The sequence below is a fragment of the Cnephaeus nilssonii genome (genome assembly GCF_951640355.1).
Source record: "Cnephaeus nilssonii genome assembly, chromosome: 15".
Lineage (NCBI taxonomy): Eukaryota > Metazoa > Chordata > Mammalia > Chiroptera > Vespertilionidae > Cnephaeus > Cnephaeus nilssonii.
Genome location: NC_137086.1, coordinates 15966759 through 15986133, shown reverse-complemented (window position 1 = coordinate 15986133; position 19375 = coordinate 15966759). Strand labels below are relative to the sequence as shown.

The window sequence follows — 19375 nt, the reverse complement described above, 5'->3', positions numbered from 1 at the left end:
GTCTCCTTGTTCGTGAAACGCCAGCCGACTCCCTGTGTCCCACAAGCCTTCATCGCTGAGGACCAGGAGACATGACTGTTCTCCTTAAACACTTGAAAGGCTGTGACTGGGAAGAGGGAATACGCACTGTGCACATTGCTTCAAAAGCTAAAACTACAACTGTGACACTGGTGTTCCAAAGAGACAGGTTTCAGGTCAACATAGAAGGACCTGCCGGATACCTGGACTCATCTAAGCTCTGCAATTCGCTGAGCTACTCCCAGGCCGGGACGGCAGGGACAGGCCCAGTGGCGTGAAAGGGACTCTCCCACGCTACACACAGGTGGAGCATGATGGCCCTTTCAGCTTCATACTTTATGGCTCTAGTAACACACACAGTGTATGCAGATGAAAGGGAATAACCATAGTGTGAACAGGCGGATGTCCTCTTATCCCCTCATACTTATACAAAACCAAATAGCAAAAGTCACAAATCTTGTCTGACAGCATTTAGCATATTAAAGTAGTATTAATTAGCTTTGTGCCTCTGTTGCTTTTATTCACTGTATAACCCTTAGTTTCTAAAAACTATAGTGTTAACAACCTACCACCATCCCAGCTCTTTCTGAGACACATTTCTCCAGAAAGGCATACTCAATAACTTTGTGTCAGCATTTGCTGATTTTCAATTTTGAAATCCCTGTTAGAAACCAGATTTTATGCAATTAGAGAATATAATTCTTCATTGCAGTGTATGTTAATATTAACTTGATTTTGCTAAATAGATGTTTATAGCTCGCTGTTTCTAGAACTCTTTATTTTATATATTTTACCTGAAAAACTTTTGGAAATCACTTCACCTTTATGTAATTGTATTATGCTTGGCAAAGTAGGCAGAGTTGAACCAAGAGGTAACAGCTCCCCAAGAAAACCTCCTTTTGAGCATCCTTAGCTCAGGGATAAGAACTTTATGATGTTAAACACAGTAACATTTTCCTTTGATAATTACAGAAAAATGCTCTTACTGTGCAAATATTTGCTGCTGAATAATTTCGCCTATGAAAGTGTCTCTTACCAATGCATTTCCTCTGCTGCTCACTGAACTTATAGCCTTCGTAGCAGATGCAGGTGTACCTCACCGGCAGGTTAATGCAGTGTCCTGCTCCACAGATGTCGGGGTTCACAGAACATTCATTGATTTCTTTAAAAATAAGTAAAATATTGGGAGGAGAAACAGAAATAAAGATTTCATTGCTACGGGTAAACCATCACTTTGTGTTTCCTGATGAGCTTATTGCCAGGTATGCACTTAAAAGACAAAAGGTGACCACTTCTAAAATCAAGTATAAATTCATTTGACTACTTTATTAATTGTTCTATTAGGCCCACACAAGGTCATCAATAATTCCTAGTGAAGTAATTTCTAGATGAACTGGAGTGCGTGGACACTCAGAAAGAGCCATGTTGGAAGATGTGAAATAATAAATTCTTCCTAACTTCTAAGATGGCCTATCAGTGACTTTCCATCCACCCAAATTCATTTCTGAATCATCACGTGATCTGTCCTGATAAGAAATATATGGTAACGTTGCATTTGTTAGGTGGCCAAATTTAAGTTCCAACTATGTCCAACCTCCTCCAAAATTACTCATTAATTCTCAAGAAAGATGTACCCCTTCTAATCAAAGCAAAACTTCTGGGTGTAACTTTACTCTTAATTTGTCAATTCCAACATGAGCATATTTTATTTAAATAGATAAAGTAGAATCTTCTTCCAAATCTTCTCTACTAATTTCCTCCCTTACTCTTCCTCTGATTCCTGCTTGAGACTTGCTTCTTCTATAAAGCACGAGCAGATTAACCCTGAGTTCTCACTCCACTCACAGACAAATGCTGTGCTAGACACAGGGTCATAGGAGTCCATGGTAGGGGAAGATCAGAAAAAGGAGCTTAATTACCAAAAGGACCTAAGGACTCAAAGGTGGCCTTCTGAGATGACATACCTCCCTAAAAATAGTCTGCTTTCAATGACCTTTGTAAGGAGGTAGAAGGGTTCAGTGGGAGTGGGGCAGTGGTCAGAAGTCCAGTCTTGGAGACAGTCTGGGTACAGATCTTGCTGTCCTTTCTTAGCTCTGTCACAGGGGGGCAAGCTACTCAAAAATTCTATGCCTCACTTTTCTACACATGTAACATGGGAATAATCAGAGCGCCAACTTCCGGCTCTCAGGTTCAAAGGAGATAACGTCAACAATGCATGGAGACGAATGCCTGGCACATTTTCTATGATCGGTAAAAGATAGCCATTATCATCATTATCACTGTTGCTCCTGCGGAAGTCACGTAAGAATATACAACAAAGAAACAGCACATTTAAAACAACAGCTGTTTGTTCACTGTCATCGCACAGTAAGCAATGCTTGGAACACAGGCTGCCGTGGAAGAGCCGGAGGGGCCCAGAGTAAGATGGGCGCCTCGAGCATGGCTGCCTAATGCCCCGCCCTGTTAGAGGGTCTGTAATTTGAACGAGAAGAAAAAGAGGTCACCAATAATGCACCATGCACTCTGCAGAAGAAGGATGTGAAAACCAGTGCCTTAACCATTTGTACGCCATAAACATCTATGTAAGTCTATAGATGCAAGCAGACCTTTTTTCATTAAATTCAAAATATCGTGGCAGTTAACTGGTTAACAAAGGTTCACCATGGAAATGACCTACATGAGGTTGAGGTTGCTCTCCAAAACCCCACTACAGTCTTCCTATTTCATCAAGTGCTATTCGCTGTGCTGTGACTTTAAGACACCAGACGCAAGTCCCTTGAAAAGTTGGTAGACTTTAAAAGAAAGCATATGAATACAGAGCTGCAGTGTTTTACCCAAAAGCACTTGGAGGTAAGGGGCAACCACACACTTACAAATTACTGATATCTTCAGGGAGCCTGCTTATGCTAACCCACTTTCAGAAGAATAGTTTTTACACTCAGTATAATATAAAATTATATAAAACAGAAAATAATTTGAAAGGCTAAAAACATGGATGCTTAACATGATTCCTTAAACTTAAGTGATGGGCAATTATGCCAAAAAATAAATTAAGATACATATACAGCATAGATTATTATATAGTCAGTAAATGATAGGAAAATGTTTACTTGTTACAAAATATAGTTGGGAGCAAATTTTAATATAGATATCACCTAAATTACAAAATACACAGAAAAGATTTTAAGGAAATAAATCCAGTGTCAGGATTATGGGGATTGGTGATTTTTTCTTTATATTTTTCTGTATTTTTCAAAACTTCTACATTGAGTTTATATAATTTTATATTCAGAAATGTCTTCAATTTAAAAGTTATTTCTATGTTCATTTCTATGTGTGATAAAAATCTGAAGGTGAAAGGCAGTGTTCTCCAGGTTATACTCCTAGACCCTCAGGTAAGAATTCTCTTCTCTGTTGATAGGAATTCTTTAGTAGAATAGTGTCAAAAGCACGTCTCTGACCATCTAATCCATGTTGAAGTTAGATGCCTTCTTTGAAAATTATTGCTATTTATACTTCTTCGTTTTCTTTGTAATTACTGATCTTTATACTCTTTGCTCCCATTTTCTTAAGACAGAAAAGACATATTTATCACATTTGCAAAAAGAAAAAAATAGAAGACAAGTTGATAATGAGGGACAAAAATTCAAAACAAAACCAAGACTATAAATACCTAGATTTTCAAGACTATAAATACTCTCCATCACACACACACACACACACACACTAATTTGTTGATTACCAAATATTTGCCACTTTTCAAGCATATCAGAATGGAATTTTTACATGTGTGAAAACAAGTCTTTAAAAATATGTGATGCTTAATTCACACCAGATACATTCCTATACCAGTTTGCCAACATACTAAGCTTCTTCTTAAGTCAGCTCTAAGAAATGAGAAATTCTTAAGAATTATAACTCCTTAATCTTAGGAAATGAAATGAATAACAGCCTTTCCTTCCAATCTAGTATTTTGAATAGAAGCTGTACGGTTGAAGTTATATTCATGAGGCATGTTTGAGGAACTTTAGCTGATTACGCCGTAGATTAGTAAGTATATCAAGCTGAAGCTTGAAAATGCTGGTCCCCTTGGGAGGGCCCTAACTTAGGTAAGAAAATGTTCCTCTGACACCACTAGAGGAAACTAAGAGACACATCACAGGAGCGAAGGGACATTTACGAAAACACACGTGATTTCTACACTGTTTGTCCCACTTATCAACAAGTTATTAGTTCATTAGGCAGAACTCCACCCTTCTCGTAGAAAGAAGAGTCGTAACACCTCCCAAACACTTCTGTCTGCTTTCTCTTCACTAGTCATCAAAAGTTAATCAGCACCATTTTTTAAGGGAAAAGTAAATTACTAGTACTCCTATCTTAAAACTTAAGCAAAACATGTCTCCTCTCAACGCCTCCTACACGTTCCCTCCTTTTTTATTAACTTCTCATTCTCTGGCACATATGCTACACAGCAAGGTGAGTCCTGAGGGTACTGTCTTGAAGGATAAGGAAAGCTTCCTGCTTTTTCCATGTTTTTTTAGGGAAAAGACATTGAGCTTATTTTTTGAAGAGGTCACTCACACATAGGTATGTGAACCTCTTCCCAGAGAATGGATCAGTTTATGTCAAAACATATATTCCTGCCCAGTCAGCGTGGCTCAGTGGTTGAACATCGACCTATAATAGGAGGTCACCGTTCAATTCCTGGTCAGGGCCTGTGCCAGTTGCAGCTCTAGCCCCAATAGGGAGCGTGCAGGAAGTAGCCAATCAATGATTCTCTCTCATCATTGATGTTTCTATCTCTCTCCCTCTCCCTTCCTCTCTAAAATCAATAAAAATATATTTAAGTTTAAACACACACACACACACACACACACACACACACACACACACACACACATTTCGTGGATTAGACTGTGTCGACATAACCCTGGAGATATAGCCAAGCCTCACACAGGAAGCACTGGTCTCAGGGGAACTCTCGAAAGTGGGGATGTCTTGTCTCCCTCAGCATGTTCCACTTCCCAGAGAGACCATCAAGAGACCGCTCCCCCTGGACCCTTCCGTGTGTCCTTCGTATCCCATCCCATCCCCTGGTGTTCTCAGGACCACCCTGCCCTTCCCTAATCTACCTGCCCCTGAAACAACTCCACCTTCACTGGATCAAGGACCCTTATTCTGTTTATGTTTTCGCTAGAGTCCACTGAGAATTTGGTAAAAGAGCCACAACAAGACGCCAGTGGAAAACCAAACACTCATCTATCCCAGCAACAAGGCCAACGGTGGATTTAAGAGTTTGGTATCTCTGTTATATTTTCTAGAATCAAACGAAAAAGACAGCTTTTGGAAAAAATCTGAAATTGAGTACGCTGATTTTAGACTTTTTCCCACCTCATCATGTGATTACTCAAAGTAAATAAATAAATAGAGCCTGGAAATATCAAACCACGATGATTTTACATGAAAAAGAGAGTTCCTTTTCCATCAGTACGCATGGTTTACGGAGGCTGTAATGACGCTGGTGATACGCGTCAGGGACAAACGGTCTCTTTAAAGGGGTCGGTTATGAGATCTGGAAAAGGTCTGATGAGCAAACAGTTTTTAGAATGTTTGGGCTATGAGAATTACAAAGGTTTCCGCAAAGGCAGTCATGATGTCAAAGAACAGTTCCTGGCTGGTCCGCCAGGGCTATGGAGAAAGTTTGGGATGAGCAGGAGGGAGCATCAAATGTTAACTCTTGGAAAGGTTTACAAAATGCCCTGGCCTCCTAACTGCCACACAATGAGCATTAATTGTCCCACAACAATTGAAACAGATGTTTCCACTTTGCAAATATTTGCCAGAGAAATAAAGGTTTCATTTCCCAACCTATCCTTGGGCTGTTAAGACACTACCCTAAATCAAGACTTTATATGCTGAAATGTATAATTTATTTGGACACAGCGTGCCAATAATGTTGCAAGCCACCAACTCAGCTATTAAGAGTGGAAAATACCACCCTTATTTCCTGCAAATACGTGGCTCACTTTATAATCATTGCATGTCAAGGGGTGTCTGACAAAATCTGAAATGTCTACTTCCAACCTCACCATCATAAAGATATCATCACTAGGCAATGTGGAACTCATTTTTACTTAGTTTAGACTCATTATTATTCTATCCCTTTCTTCAACTTATGAGAGCAACTAATGGTGACAAATAACACCAACCTCTCCTGTGTTTTAGGGAGAAAAATCATTGCATAATATTTCCTAAGAGAACAGATCAATCACATCACTCCCTCAATTTATATGTTTGGCTCTCATATCAAACCAATGCAAACAACTATATTTTGATTTAAATTAAATTTGATACAAAACAGTCTTCCGGTTCTACTGTAGATTACTGATTATAGTGTAGCTTCAAAGTTGCAAACCATTTAATTTAAAGACTGTTTGTAATGCCCTCATGGATTGTTTTAGATAATTTTACTATAGGAAGGGGGAGTACCTACAAATGTCGCATGAAAATGAAATTCGATGTTAACTTATTTCCTGGAAGGAAATATTTGGCTTCCAACATGTGATAGCAGATGTTAACCCTGTGTTCCTGCCAAACTCAAATTAATCTCTGTTAACATCGTCATATAGCACATTGTTTTCAATGGGCTCTGTAGTTCCGTTGAAGCTAAGTGACTTCAATGTTATTCCTCACACAGCTGCACTGAAATGACAACACTGCATTTATCCAGCCAAACTGACCCTCTACAAAGCTAGTTGCAAGAGGTCTGTCCACTGACCTCTGTTAAAAAGACACAAATTGAAGTCTATAGAAATACATCATATTTTAAAAAAAACTCGTGAATTACATTGTCACACTGCAATTTTTCTTTCCAGCACCGAGGTTAACAATGAGAAGATGCTTGCTGACCAAGACAGTGTATGACAAGTTTGTATGCGTTGAGAGGCATAGCAGTGAGAATAACTTTGAGATGGGTTTAATGAAATGGGCAGACACATAAATGACCTCAGAATGGACAGCCACTATTTTTTATTTGGACAGTCACTGTTTTCCCCATGGTCACTTAAAAACATCACTATCGTTTCATGGTATCACTCTAGAAATACTTACAAAAGCTAACATCTGTGTACCACTTTACTTAGTATTAAGAGCAACTGCCATGAGTAACTGAGGGGAAGGCCGTGGCTCTAGCGCAGGAGGGCCTCTAGGGTCCCAACAGAGATGAACATGAGCTACGAAGTCCATGACATGACTGCACTCGTTACCTGTCGACAGGTGCTTCTAGAAAATTCTGTCTAGCCTGCTTGCTTGATTCAAATAGCTAAGAGAAATTACATCCACATTTTTGAGAAAATGGCTGAAAGTTTTTGGTTATTTTAAACACATAAAAATTGTATATATTTTATATAACTGGATAATGATATACAACTGCACATATGTACACAACTGTATACTTGTTTTTAACATGAAGTTATATATATATTTAAGGTGTACAATTTGCTGTTTTGATATTTGTATACATTGTGAAATAATCACCACAATCCAGCTAATTAACATATCTATCAAGCATATTTCTATCTGAAAAATGATGCAGCTAATGTTTCTGAGGAAAGAAATATTTTAAAGGAGGCTGCAAACTCCTCTATTACACACTGTCACACACTGCCAGTCTCATCCTTAATTGACACTGACATAAGGCATCTGGATGGCTCTACAGCACCCCAAACCTCTCAGATCCTACCACAAAAATAATCACTGCTAATATCTGGTGCATTTTCCCAGCATTTTCTCAACTATTATGTCTTTTTAATGTAACTGGTATAATACTCTATATCTTTCATTTTTTATATACTTCATGTTATATTTAACAATTTATTGTGACCATTTTCTGCTAAATCTTAATAAATGTCTTTAAAAAATACTATATTTGATGGTAGCATTATGTTCCAATGTATAGATACAACATCTATTTCCCTAAAGTTAAATGTTTAAGTTATTTCTATTTTTTCTCTATTATACATGGTGCTTTAGTAAGTACCCATTTATATAGACCACTAGAGATCTGGACCCCTCAGGGGATGTCTGACTTCCGGGGGGAATTAGGCCTAAGCCGGCAGGCAGACACCCCTCTCGTAGTCCAGGGCTCTCACAGTCCGGGACCCCTCGCTCCTTACCGCCTGACTGCAGCAGAGGTGGGAGAGGCTCCCACCACAACTGCTATGGTTGCCAGCCATGAGCCTGGCTTCTGGCTGAGCAGCGCTCCCCCTGTGGAAGTGCACTGACCACCAGGGGACAGCTCTGGCTTTGAGCGTCTGCCCCCTGGTGTTCAGTGTGCATCATAGCAACCGGTTGGTCAGCCATTCGGTCCATTTGCATATTAGCCTTTTATTATATAGGATTATCAGTGTTGGAGGGGACATGATTTCCTTACACTAGATATCTTACTATTGGATTACTGAGTCAAAAGTTCTGAATATTTTTAAAGTTCTTGTTTGTGCTTTTCTGAAAAGCTGAACCAGTTTACATTCCTTCCAGCAATGTGAGAGCCTCAATTTCACTCTAGAAGAATTAAGTCCTAATGTGATAAGAATAAAGAATTATTTTAATTTGCATTTCTTTGATTACTAGTAAAGTTGACATTTCCTAGCATATGTTTCTTAGTATTGTTTTTCTCTATGAATTATTCTATGATTTCCTCCTTTTTCTTTTTTTTTATTAAGTAAAGTTAGTTTATTTTACTTACAGCTCTTTCAATATAAACTGAATATAAATGCTGATACTGAGAAACATGAGGACGAGTTACTAAAAGACGTCAGAGCATCATGCCTTCTAATCCATCCTCCATGAACTTCTTATGTAGTGCCATGAATTTGGCCACAAAACGTTCCAAGTGATAAATGGCTTTACTACCCAGCTGTAGATGGTGTTCATAGTAAGCTGCCATCTGGGGCCCTTCTCCCTCCAGCTGTCCATCACAGTTATGCAAAAGTTCCGAGAGAGGCCCTGCTTTATTATTTCAGGAGGAATACAAGGAGCTAAAAGCTCACAGAGTCTTCCATGAACTTCAAGGAGCCTTTGTGGAGTCTGCTGACTGACAACAGCACTAGCAGTCTCCCTCAGATACATCTCCCCATCGGTTTCTGAGACTTCGTGACCTGGAGCAAAAGGATATTACTGCACTCTGCAGCCTGACACATACATAGGGCTTTTCTGAGCCTTCTGCAGGACTTTTCTGCAAGTCTGTGAGCCAGCGGTGCAGGAAGATCCAGACCTTCCTCCCTGCGCACGGTAGACAGCACGTGGCAAAGGCAGGGAGCAGGCACGCAAACAGCCAGATACCTACTATGTGCAGGTGCTATGACTTCAGATGTAGAATTGCAACACGAGGTCAATCTGCAGGTGGACATATTCTTGCCCATGGTTCTACGCAAGGCATGTGTGTCAACCCCTGCCAATCAAACCACTTAAAGTCTCCTTGAGAGTTTGTTTCAAGTTGCTGTGATTGTGCCACTGTTTTCAACAGCCGAATTGCTACCCTGCCACTCTTTCCAGCATCCCTGGGATTAACTACAAGGTGGTAGTTGCTTGCAATAGTGCTAATTTCAATTTTCTTTTTAGATGGAGCTGTGATGGTATGATGTGCAATTCTCCATTTTTCTACTCCAACACCACAAAGTTCACATACAACACACATAATTGTTGTCTGTATATCAGCACCTCATGGTCCATACACAGACAGATGAGGGAAGTCACCACGTTGCTCCAGGTTGTGCAGCTAGGCCATCTTCTCCTTGGGATAGTCCAGCCGTCCCAGTGAGGGCAAGTTTGTCCACCCAGGGGCTCACGTCAGCTGGAGTTCGCGGCCACGTGCTTCAGGTCCCACGTGCCCTGCACTGCCTCAGTTTTCTATTGTTTGTTTTTATTGTTCTCCAACGTTAAGGATATTAGCTTTTAAGCTGATGATTTGTTTCATATTATGATACATTCTTATAATTTGTCACTAATGATTAAAATAATGTTTATTATAAAGACTTCTAAAAATATGTAAGAATCTATTGAAGGACGTGAGAATTATCCATAATCTTTCTAACTGGTGATAGTTGAACACTTCCATGTGCTTTCTGCCTCTTTTTCTATTTGTAATCATTTAAAAAATAAAATTGGGCCTGGCCAGCATGGCTTAGTGGTTGGGCGTCGACCTATGAACCAGGAGGTCGTTGTTCAATTCCCAGTCAGGGCACATGCCCGGGTTGCAGGCTTGATCCCCAGTGGGGGGCATGCAGGAGGCAACTGATCAATGATTCTCTCTCATCATTGATGTTTCTATCTCTCTCTCCCTCTCCCTTCCTCTCTGAAATAAATAAAAAATATATTAAGATAAATAAATAAATAAATAAATTGGAATCATTATATTGTGTTCTGTATTTCTTAATATCTTGCCATAACTACCTCCTTATGACATTAAGCATTCTTTTAAGACATTACTTCCATAGCTGTGTGACATTCCACTGCCTATGTGCCATCATTTAAACATATGCCTCCTTCTAAATAATATTCAGTTTATTTTCTGATCTTGCTACTATGACTAACCTACCATAAGCAATCTCACATATTTGACACAGGTTTTTTTTATTATTTATTTTTATTTTTCTCTCTTTATTGAGTAAGGTATTACATATGTGTCCTTATCCCCCCAGTGACACAGTTTTGATGCTCTATTTAAAATGAAGCTCAACCCCATGGCTCCCCCCCCCGGGCTGCGTCACACAGCAGACACTGCGCCTACCTGTTACTTGAGTAGGTGCGATCACTTGGCTGGCACTTGAGGTAGAAGCTTCAGGGGCCACTTCCACGGGCACAGGAGGTGATGTTTTTTCAATCACTACTGCACCAGGACGGAGGGGATAGAAAGCACATTAGAGCCCGTGAGATGCACTGACATGCCATTTCAAAATGCAAGCAGAGTTTAGTCTAATGACATGCCACGGTAGCTCTTAGATCGTAAGAACTGTCATAGGTTCCTAAAGCTCAAGGTATGAACCTATAGGTTTCAACATTTAGCAAGAATATCTGGGGATAATTCAGAAGCCAAGAAAAACGACCTGTCATCAAATGATGACCCTCGATAATATCCTAATAATACTTTTATTTGACCTTTATAATACTTGTAATACCATTGTAATACTAACATTATATAAGTGTATTGATATACTTAAGTGTATAATTCTAATGATTTATTAAACTCTAAAATCAAAGACACAGAACATTCTTATCTTACTCTAATATTGAGAGTGCTGTTACAAACAGCACAGGTAAACAAAAGCTACCTGGGAACTGTGGGTTCAGATGAATAGTGGAAATGCCTGGAGAGAGCTGGGGCTGACCAGGCTCAAGTTTGGTTTTCTCTTGATCCAATGAAGGTATTTCCTGCATGGTTGAATTAGAAAGACAAAAAGAGAACTGAAAGTAGGAATTATTTTTCATTTGCACTTATACCTATTTTTATTTAATTAATTCTACTCTTACAAAGGCACCAAAGGTTATAGGACATTAGACAAAAACCTGTGCAATTGTGTGATATTTTTTTTTAAATGAACCATCACTGTGCCACTATATGGCAAGCTGCTGAGTGTCTCCTGCAGTGCTACCCCATGCACACGCTCTCACCCGTCTTCGAGGGCCCAGAGCAAAGGGTCCCTTCAGACGTTGGAAACCAATGCCTTGGCTCAGGGGCCCACACTTGGCCTGGAACAGAACAAACCCTGAAGGAGAACTAAACCATCGCCTCATTCACATGTGGCTCTGCCCCAGATTAGATAATGGCTAAAGCAGATGTGTCATAACAAAACACACAATATTAAAATGTGTTATGCTGGTCAGTCATTATGGCCGCCCTTAACCTCACATCTACTAGTAATAACCTGGCACCTCCAGCTCTCCCAGGAAGGGCAGTCCAGCAGAGAAACAGAAAGGCAGAGCCTGGGAGGAGCGCCCCAGGCTTCCTGTGTCCGGTTGCCCACTCCTCTCCCCTGGACCACAAGCAAAGAAAGAAAGAGACTCATGATCAGTTCTAGCTCCAGCTCCTTAGGACTCTTGCAGACCGAACCTGGGGCTTGTTAAGCATCTGTGACCTCGTCCATACATGTGGGGCCAGGGCACTCCTATCATGGCTTCATTAAAAGTATTCATCAGGTTACTCGGTCACTGTTAGCCTACATAGTCCCTCCTTCCCTTTATTATTTTATAATTACACTAGAGGCCCGGTGCATGAAATTTGTACACTGCGGGGGGTGGTGGTGGGGGGAAGATCCCTCAGCCCGACCTGCACCCTCTTGCAGTCTGGGACCCCTTGGGGGATGTCTGACTGCTGGCTTAGGCCCGATCCATCCCTCTTGCAATCCGGGATCCCTCACTCCTTACCCGCCTGCTCGCTCCTTACCACTGGCTCACTGCTCCTTAGCGGCAGGCTCCTTACCGCTCGGCTGGCTGCTCCTTAGCACTGCCAGGAAGGCGGGAGAGGCTCCCGCCCCTGCTGCTGTGCTCGCCAGCCATGGCGGAGCCAGAAGCTCGCTCAGCCATGAGCCCAGCTTCTGGGTCCCTCTGTGGGAGCACCATGACCACCAGGGGGCGGCTCCTGTGTTGAGCGTCTGTCCTTGGTGGTCAGTGCACATCATAGTGACCAGTTGCTCCAGTTGTTCTACTGTAAGGGTCACTTAGGCTTTTATTATATAGATACTCATTTTATTTACTGTTCACCTTACTCACAACTTTCATTTTACACTAACTTGGAGGTATTTTTTTTAAAAATAGAGAGACCTAAATCTTCTCTTGAAATTATCTTTCCTTTTGCTTTTATAACGTCACTCCTAATTCTCCTTCTACTTTGCCACTTTGTTCTCATCCTCTTTCAATACAGTTGATATTCAGTATTATTTTATACCGTTTCAGGGGTACTGCATAGTGGTGAGACATTATTACATTCTCCCTCCCTTGCTTTAATTTGTCATCCTCTAGAAAGCTTACTCCCCAGGCCTCCATGTCCCTTTCAGTCTGTCTCCTACTTTGAATTACCCCTTTCCTACTTTTTATAAAATAGACATCTTGCCTGAGTATCCCATCAAAGATCCAATTGTGTAGGCACGATTCTTTATAGGGTAACTCCATTTAGGTATTCCACAAATCCCTTGAGTCCACCCCTTTCAAAACCATCCATATGTCATCTCAACTTCATTTCTGTCAATGCCACAATCATTAATCTACCAGGTTTAAAGTCACTTTTTAGTCCTCCCTCTTTCATTTCTCATCCCAACCTCTGCCCATTTGCACTATTCCTTCTATTGTCCATCCTTTTCCAGATCCATGGCCCTCACTACCCCAAGTCTGGATTCACTCTCTGATTCTCAGTTTATTCTAATATTTACTCCGGCTTCCTCTTTCTCCCTATCTCAGTCAATCCTGCTGTGATTTATCTTCTAAAAATACTGAGCACTTATTACTTTTCCCCACTTCTTAAGAACACAGACTAGCTTTCTATTACCTATTTAATCTGACCTCAGTCAGTCTCAATTGCACCCCAATCCCTGCAGGCCATGGTCAATGCCAGCAAGAAGACCATCAATACACTCCCGCAGCTAACAAACAGAATTCCCCTATTGGCCTGGGCAGCAGCATTCCTCATCAATGCCACCTCACCAATGGATAGATGGGGTCCAGCTGAGGAGCAGAGTACTTCCCCACTGATGACAACTGCAGGCTGGTATCCCAAGCCTCCCCAAGTTTCTCTTTCTAACCCGTCTCTCCTGCTCCCCTCACTGACCTCTTGCTGTCCCAGCCACACCTTTGCACATACAACTTCCCACCCCGGACCACCCTGCTTTCTCTTCATCAATCTTCATGAGGCCTCTGCCAGGAGTTAAGACCACAAGGACTCTGGCTGCATTTTTCCCACTGTCGCTTCTCCAAATTAATTGCAGTAAGAGTAGACAAGAAAATGTTCAGGCCCTCTTTCAGATTCCTAATGAAAGGTGTAGCATGAACTCCACCATAAACAGAGAAGAACAAGCCCGAGATAAGACGAGGCTGTGAGGGAGCTGGCCGGTCCACTCCCACCCTGAAGGATTCCTCCCTCACATCAACCAGAACCAAATTCAAAATCAACAGAACTGCAAACTAGGAGATGCTAACCAACAGCTGCAAATGTTCGTGCAAAATATGCATATTTGTTGTGCTTCTTCTGGGGGTTAATATAACATGACATTCTTCCTTGTTGGGTGCTATCACTCAAAAATCACTTTTTTCCCCCCTGGATTCTTTCAGCACATATGCTACTCTATCCCATGTTCATAAGGTAAAGATTTTTAAAACTATAATAATTGATATATGTATTTGCCTAATCTAAATTTGAATACTTACTGCAGTCTTATCAACTAAATAACTATAAATGTATAAACATTTAATAATTACCTCATTGTGATGTTATTATAGAGAATCAAAACAAGATTTAGACATGGAACAATATGCCTTAAGTAGGACTTCGTTCCAGAAAATTTATATATTTCCTACTAATAAATTTCACAATTTATAGCCCCATTTTACGCCCAAAACGAATAGGTTTATAAAAATTTATCTCAAATTTCTAATCAATATTCTAGGAATGGTTGTAACTTTCAAGGGTAAGATCTGTTCTTACTCTAACAAATTCAAACATGCATGTTAAATTTTTTTTTTTTTTGCTTTTAAAATGGAGTGGTTTTTTTAATTTTTAAAAATTTATTGATTAAGGTGTTACATATGTGTCCTTATTCCCCCATTACGTGTTAAATTTTAATCAAATTAAAAAGTGCATCACTCAGTACATATGCGCCATAAGAATATACAATTACATAAACCCGCCAGAAGCTTTCGTTCCGTAGATGGTCCAGGCCATAAGTTGACTCTGAATTCTGTGTTTAGCCCTGGTTCCTATTAGTCCCGTCATTTTCTCCCCCTGGAATTTAAGTTCCATGAAGAAAATAAGTTTTGTCTGGTTTTTCACTCAATTGTTTTCCTAGCATTCAGAATACTGTTAGCCATATAGTAGGTGCTCACTTCTTGAATGAAAGAATGCCATTTCCTCCAACCAAATGATAAATATACATGTTACTGTATTGAAGCTTTAAAAACCCATACATATTCCAAAAGGAAATCATTGTGAAGTTAAAGAAACAAAAAGAGAGACTTGTAAACAATGAATAAATTACCTTCTCAGGGGGTGCAGTTGCCACTAAAACCAGAAAAGAAAGGAGGACATTAGTAAAAGTTAAAACAATCTACTACATAGTATTTTAAGTTTTAAAGTGCAATGGAAGTTCAGTATGTCTCCAAAAGGATAAGAATCAAACTAAGTCAAATGCAGAATTATGGTCGCTACTATTGTGGATATTACACACGCTGACAGGGGAAATTCCTCAATTACAGGAGGTCAGGTCACAGATTCGATGAAGTTCTTTCCATGTCTCTCATTAACTAAAAATGTTAAAGGAGGTAACACTTTCTAGTACATCATTTTATGCCTAATCTCAATTTTGTAGAACATTCCATATTTTAGAAAACAAACATTTCCTTTAATTGGTCATACTTATCATTAATATTATATAATGTTTGAAATGCTTTCTGAGGTCAGAGTTAAGAAAAGAATGGCACTATTTCAATGAGACAAGAATAGGTGCTGCATTCTTGGTGCGTACTAATTCTTAATGAAGCTCTGTGAACATTTCCAGGAAGATATGCTAATGAAATTTCGGGGAAAAATCACAAGCCAGTAAGATCCAATGACAGATTAGCATCAATATGGTGAACAAATTACATATTACACAATCATAAACATCATCATAGGGTGAGTGGTTATACCTTAGTATTTTGAAAGGCTTGCTTTTCATTAATCATTCCTTACGCCTTAGGTCAGTGGTCAGCAAACTCATTAGTCTACAGAGCCAAATATCAACAGTACAACGATTGAAATTTCTTTTGAGAGTCAAATTTTTTAAACTTAAACTTCTTCTAATGCCACTTCTTCAAAATAGACTCGCCCAGGCCATGGTATTTTGTGGAAGAGCCACACTCAAGGGGCCAAAGAGCCGCATGTGGCACGCGAGTCGCGAGCCGTGGTTTGCCGACCACGGCCTTAGGTGAACATTCACCAACATTTTTCTCATGAGTCAATGCCTCAGTGACATTAATATACAAGTTTGGTAGATGCATTAACTCCTAAAAGCAATCAGATACCAGACTGCTACCACTGCTGCAATATTCTTGTGATTGGAGAAACTCAGAACTAACATTCTGTCCTGCCTGATCCACCATTAAGGAAGTCTTGAGGCAGAGCCTGGACCAGAGCCCATTTTCTCCTGCTTACGCAGAGGATGAGAAGTGGCAAACACCTGGCCCTGACACCCCAAATGTATAGGAGCAAACTGGTCAACACTGTCAACTCCAGGGGAGGTCCCACTGCTCTGCCTAACCAAGAAAGAAGTGCAGCAAGACAAGGAGCGGAATGAAAGAGGCTAGAACACATGAAGGGCCAGAGACCTGCACAAAAGACACCTCGACCAGGAAGGAGGCCTTGCCAAGCCCCCACGTCTTCACTAACCTATGGCACCTTCTCTCCTTACAAAATCCATAAGTGATCACCCTGAATTCTGACCTAAGACTCAAGTTAGAAAAGCGAAAACCAGCTTTATTAGAGCCAATATATATTCATACACACCTAAGATTTGTTTTCCTTCTATGGGGGGTGAGAATTTTTGTAGTAACAGAGATATTCAAAGTATTAGCTATGCTGGTTTATATTGAAGGACAGAGATAGAGATGATCCTCTTTGTGAAAGCCAGGGAGATAGTCAGAGTCAGCTGTCTCTAGACTCCCTCTGGAGTATAAGGCCTAAACCACTTCCCTGAATAAATTCGCTCCCTGGCACCATCACCTACTCTGTGCATGACAACTGGCAAGTCGGGTCCCCTCTCTAGGTTTCAGGTTTCCCAAAATGTAAATCAAAGGACTGCTGCAAGTAGTCTCCAAGATCCTTTCAATTGACCCTGTCCTTCCTCCCCTTAACTCGTTGGACTTTATTTCATGGAAGCTCCTTTGATGCTTTAACTTTAAGCCTGTGGATTCCACTTTTTAAAGTAAGTAAATATTTATTAAACGGCCCTCTAGACACAGAAACGAATTTGGGCTATTCCTTGAAGGATCTAAAGCACTCTCCAGGACTAAACACCAAGAGAAAGGGGCCCCAAACACAAGACCATGTCCTGAGATTACCTTGGAATATTGTTACCTGCTAGGTCCATATGACTCTAGAGCAGTGGTTCTCAATCAGGGGTCATGTTTCTCCCCACCCCCACTCCAGGGACATCTGGAAATGTTTGGACACCTTTTTGGCTGCAAGAACTAGAAGGGAGGTGCTACTAGCATCTCGAGGTCAGAGGCCAGGGCTGTTGCTACACATCCTACAATGCACAGAGCAGCCCCCACATCAAAGAATTATCCACCCGCAATGTCAATAGTGCCAAGGCAGGAAACCCCTACTCTGGAAGGGTACAGACAGGGAAACCGAAGCAAAGACACCCGAGACAGATGGCTAGGTCCGTGATCCATTCCCACTCTCACCTTCGTGCTCCGCCACTCCTGGCCCGTGATCCCGGGAGAAAGTCAGGGCCTCCACTGGCTCTTCCTTGGCTGGGAGAGGTGGAGGATGAGTACTTTTAGCAACAGGTTGAGTGTTCTTTGGCTTGACAAATACAGGTCCTTTACCTACATGGTGATGGATTGGCCTGCGTCTATGAACGCCAGAAACCGTATAACCCATTCCACCAGGACAGATTTCCTTAAAAGCAGCTAGATTTGGGATGGGAAAATATTCCTTTTAAAAATCTAAAAGTGCAAACTGATACAGAGGAAAATATCATGATGAGTATCTCTTAATAAATCATCGCTAATATCGTTACATTTAAAATCTTCAAAAACAGATGCAAAATGCTTGAATTTCTGTTAAACTTGCATATTTACAGAAAAAAAAAAACCCAACCCTTCTTTTACTAAACATTTCTCCATCTATTAATTTCTTATCCTACACAATCAGGTTATATATATATATATAGCACATAAGAGCATATATTTTATATATCATTTATATGTATCAGCAATAAACTAAGTGTTATATAATACTTTACACATCACATATATTACACATATTAAGTATATGTAATATATTAGATTTATATCTATAAAAGACACTATATAAGATATATTTTATTGGAGATGTGTGTGTAATATGAGCAAAAATTGGGCTTTTTTCCTTCTGCTATGGGTTAATTTCATTGATTATTAACAAGAAACTCAGTAACATCTCTCTAAATTAGATGGGCAAAAAGAAAAAAATCACTATTCAGGGAAATGAGGGGTTGACATCATCATAATTTGTTTCCAGTTGAGGAACCCAAAGGACTCAGCCAGAATGGAGTGTATGAGCTGACATGGAGAGGTCGGTTAAGAAGGATTGAAGAGGGGAAGCGTACTTGAAGAGAGAGTCTCAGGACAGTGGGGAGGAACCCAGTGCATTAAGACATGCTAAAGAGATGATGGGTAGGAATCAAGTTTAAAAAGGACATGCCACAGCCCGGCTGATGTGGCTCAGTGATTGAGCATTGACCAATGAGCCTGGAGGTCACGGTTCAATTCCCAGTCAGGGCACATGCCTGGGTTGCAGGCTCGATCCCTAGTGGGCATTGAGGCAGCCGATCAATGATTCTCTCTAATCATTGATGTTTCTGTCTCTCCCTCTCCCTTTCTTTCTGAAATCAATATATTTTTTTTTAAAAAAAGGATATGCCACATTAGCATATACTTATATTCATGCGAAGGGATGATACATGGGCAAAAGCCTGACCATGAGCAGATAGCTAAATTATCCAGAAGACAGGGGATATTCTGTGCCTAGAATCACTATCCTCCCCAGCAAAGTGGTTTCGTAGAGTTAAAAAAAAAAAAAGGTAGACTGGGCACGTGTGAGTTGCTGACCTCCATTGCATAATCCCAAGGAACACGTAAAGAACAAAGGCTCAGGAGACAAGACAGTGTGGGGCCCAAGGAAGAAAATTCCAGCTAATCCCTTTGGTGTTGATATTGGAGGCAAGTTACCAAATGCGGACACCAAGGAACTTACGGCCAACATTTTTCTTTCTACTTGTAAAATTAAAAGTAAAATCAGTCATTTAGTACTTGCACTGAACAAAAGATTTCCTACTGAATGAAATGGACCTAAAATTAGTTCCCAATGAAAAGGAAACTCTAAAGCATGCTAAAACATTATTTTAATAAG

The 19375-nt window shown here is 40.4% G+C and overlaps 1 protein-coding gene and 1 pseudogene across 12 annotated transcripts in view; both read right to left on the bottom strand.

Annotated features, from left to right (window-relative positions):
- The window catches only part of LTBP1 (latent transforming growth factor beta binding protein 1), a 340385-nt gene that overhangs the window by 93779 nt on the left and 227231 nt on the right, over positions 1–19375 (bottom strand). For 3 of the 11 annotated variants that reach the window (XM_079791759.1, XM_079791762.1, XM_079791764.1), the window contains 4 exons: positions 17665–17892; positions 15258–15280; positions 11346–11445; positions 10805–10903 (listed from right to left, as the gene is read on the bottom strand). In XM_079791759.1, coding sequence (XP_079647885.1) covers positions 10805–10903; positions 11346–11445; positions 15258–15280; positions 17665–17892 — 450 coding nt within the window. Of the gene's footprint in view, positions 1–1054; positions 1181–10804; positions 10904–11345; positions 11446–15257; positions 15281–17664; positions 17893–19375 lie in introns of all 11 variants that reach the window. The other 8 variants (XM_079791755.1, XM_079791761.1, XM_079791758.1 and 5 more) reach the window with 6 other exon arrangements.
- LOC307111562 (replication factor C subunit 3-like) lies at positions 8831–9848 on the bottom strand (annotated as a pseudogene). Its single transcript has one exon. The product of its transcript is annotated as a replication factor C subunit 3-like (transcript).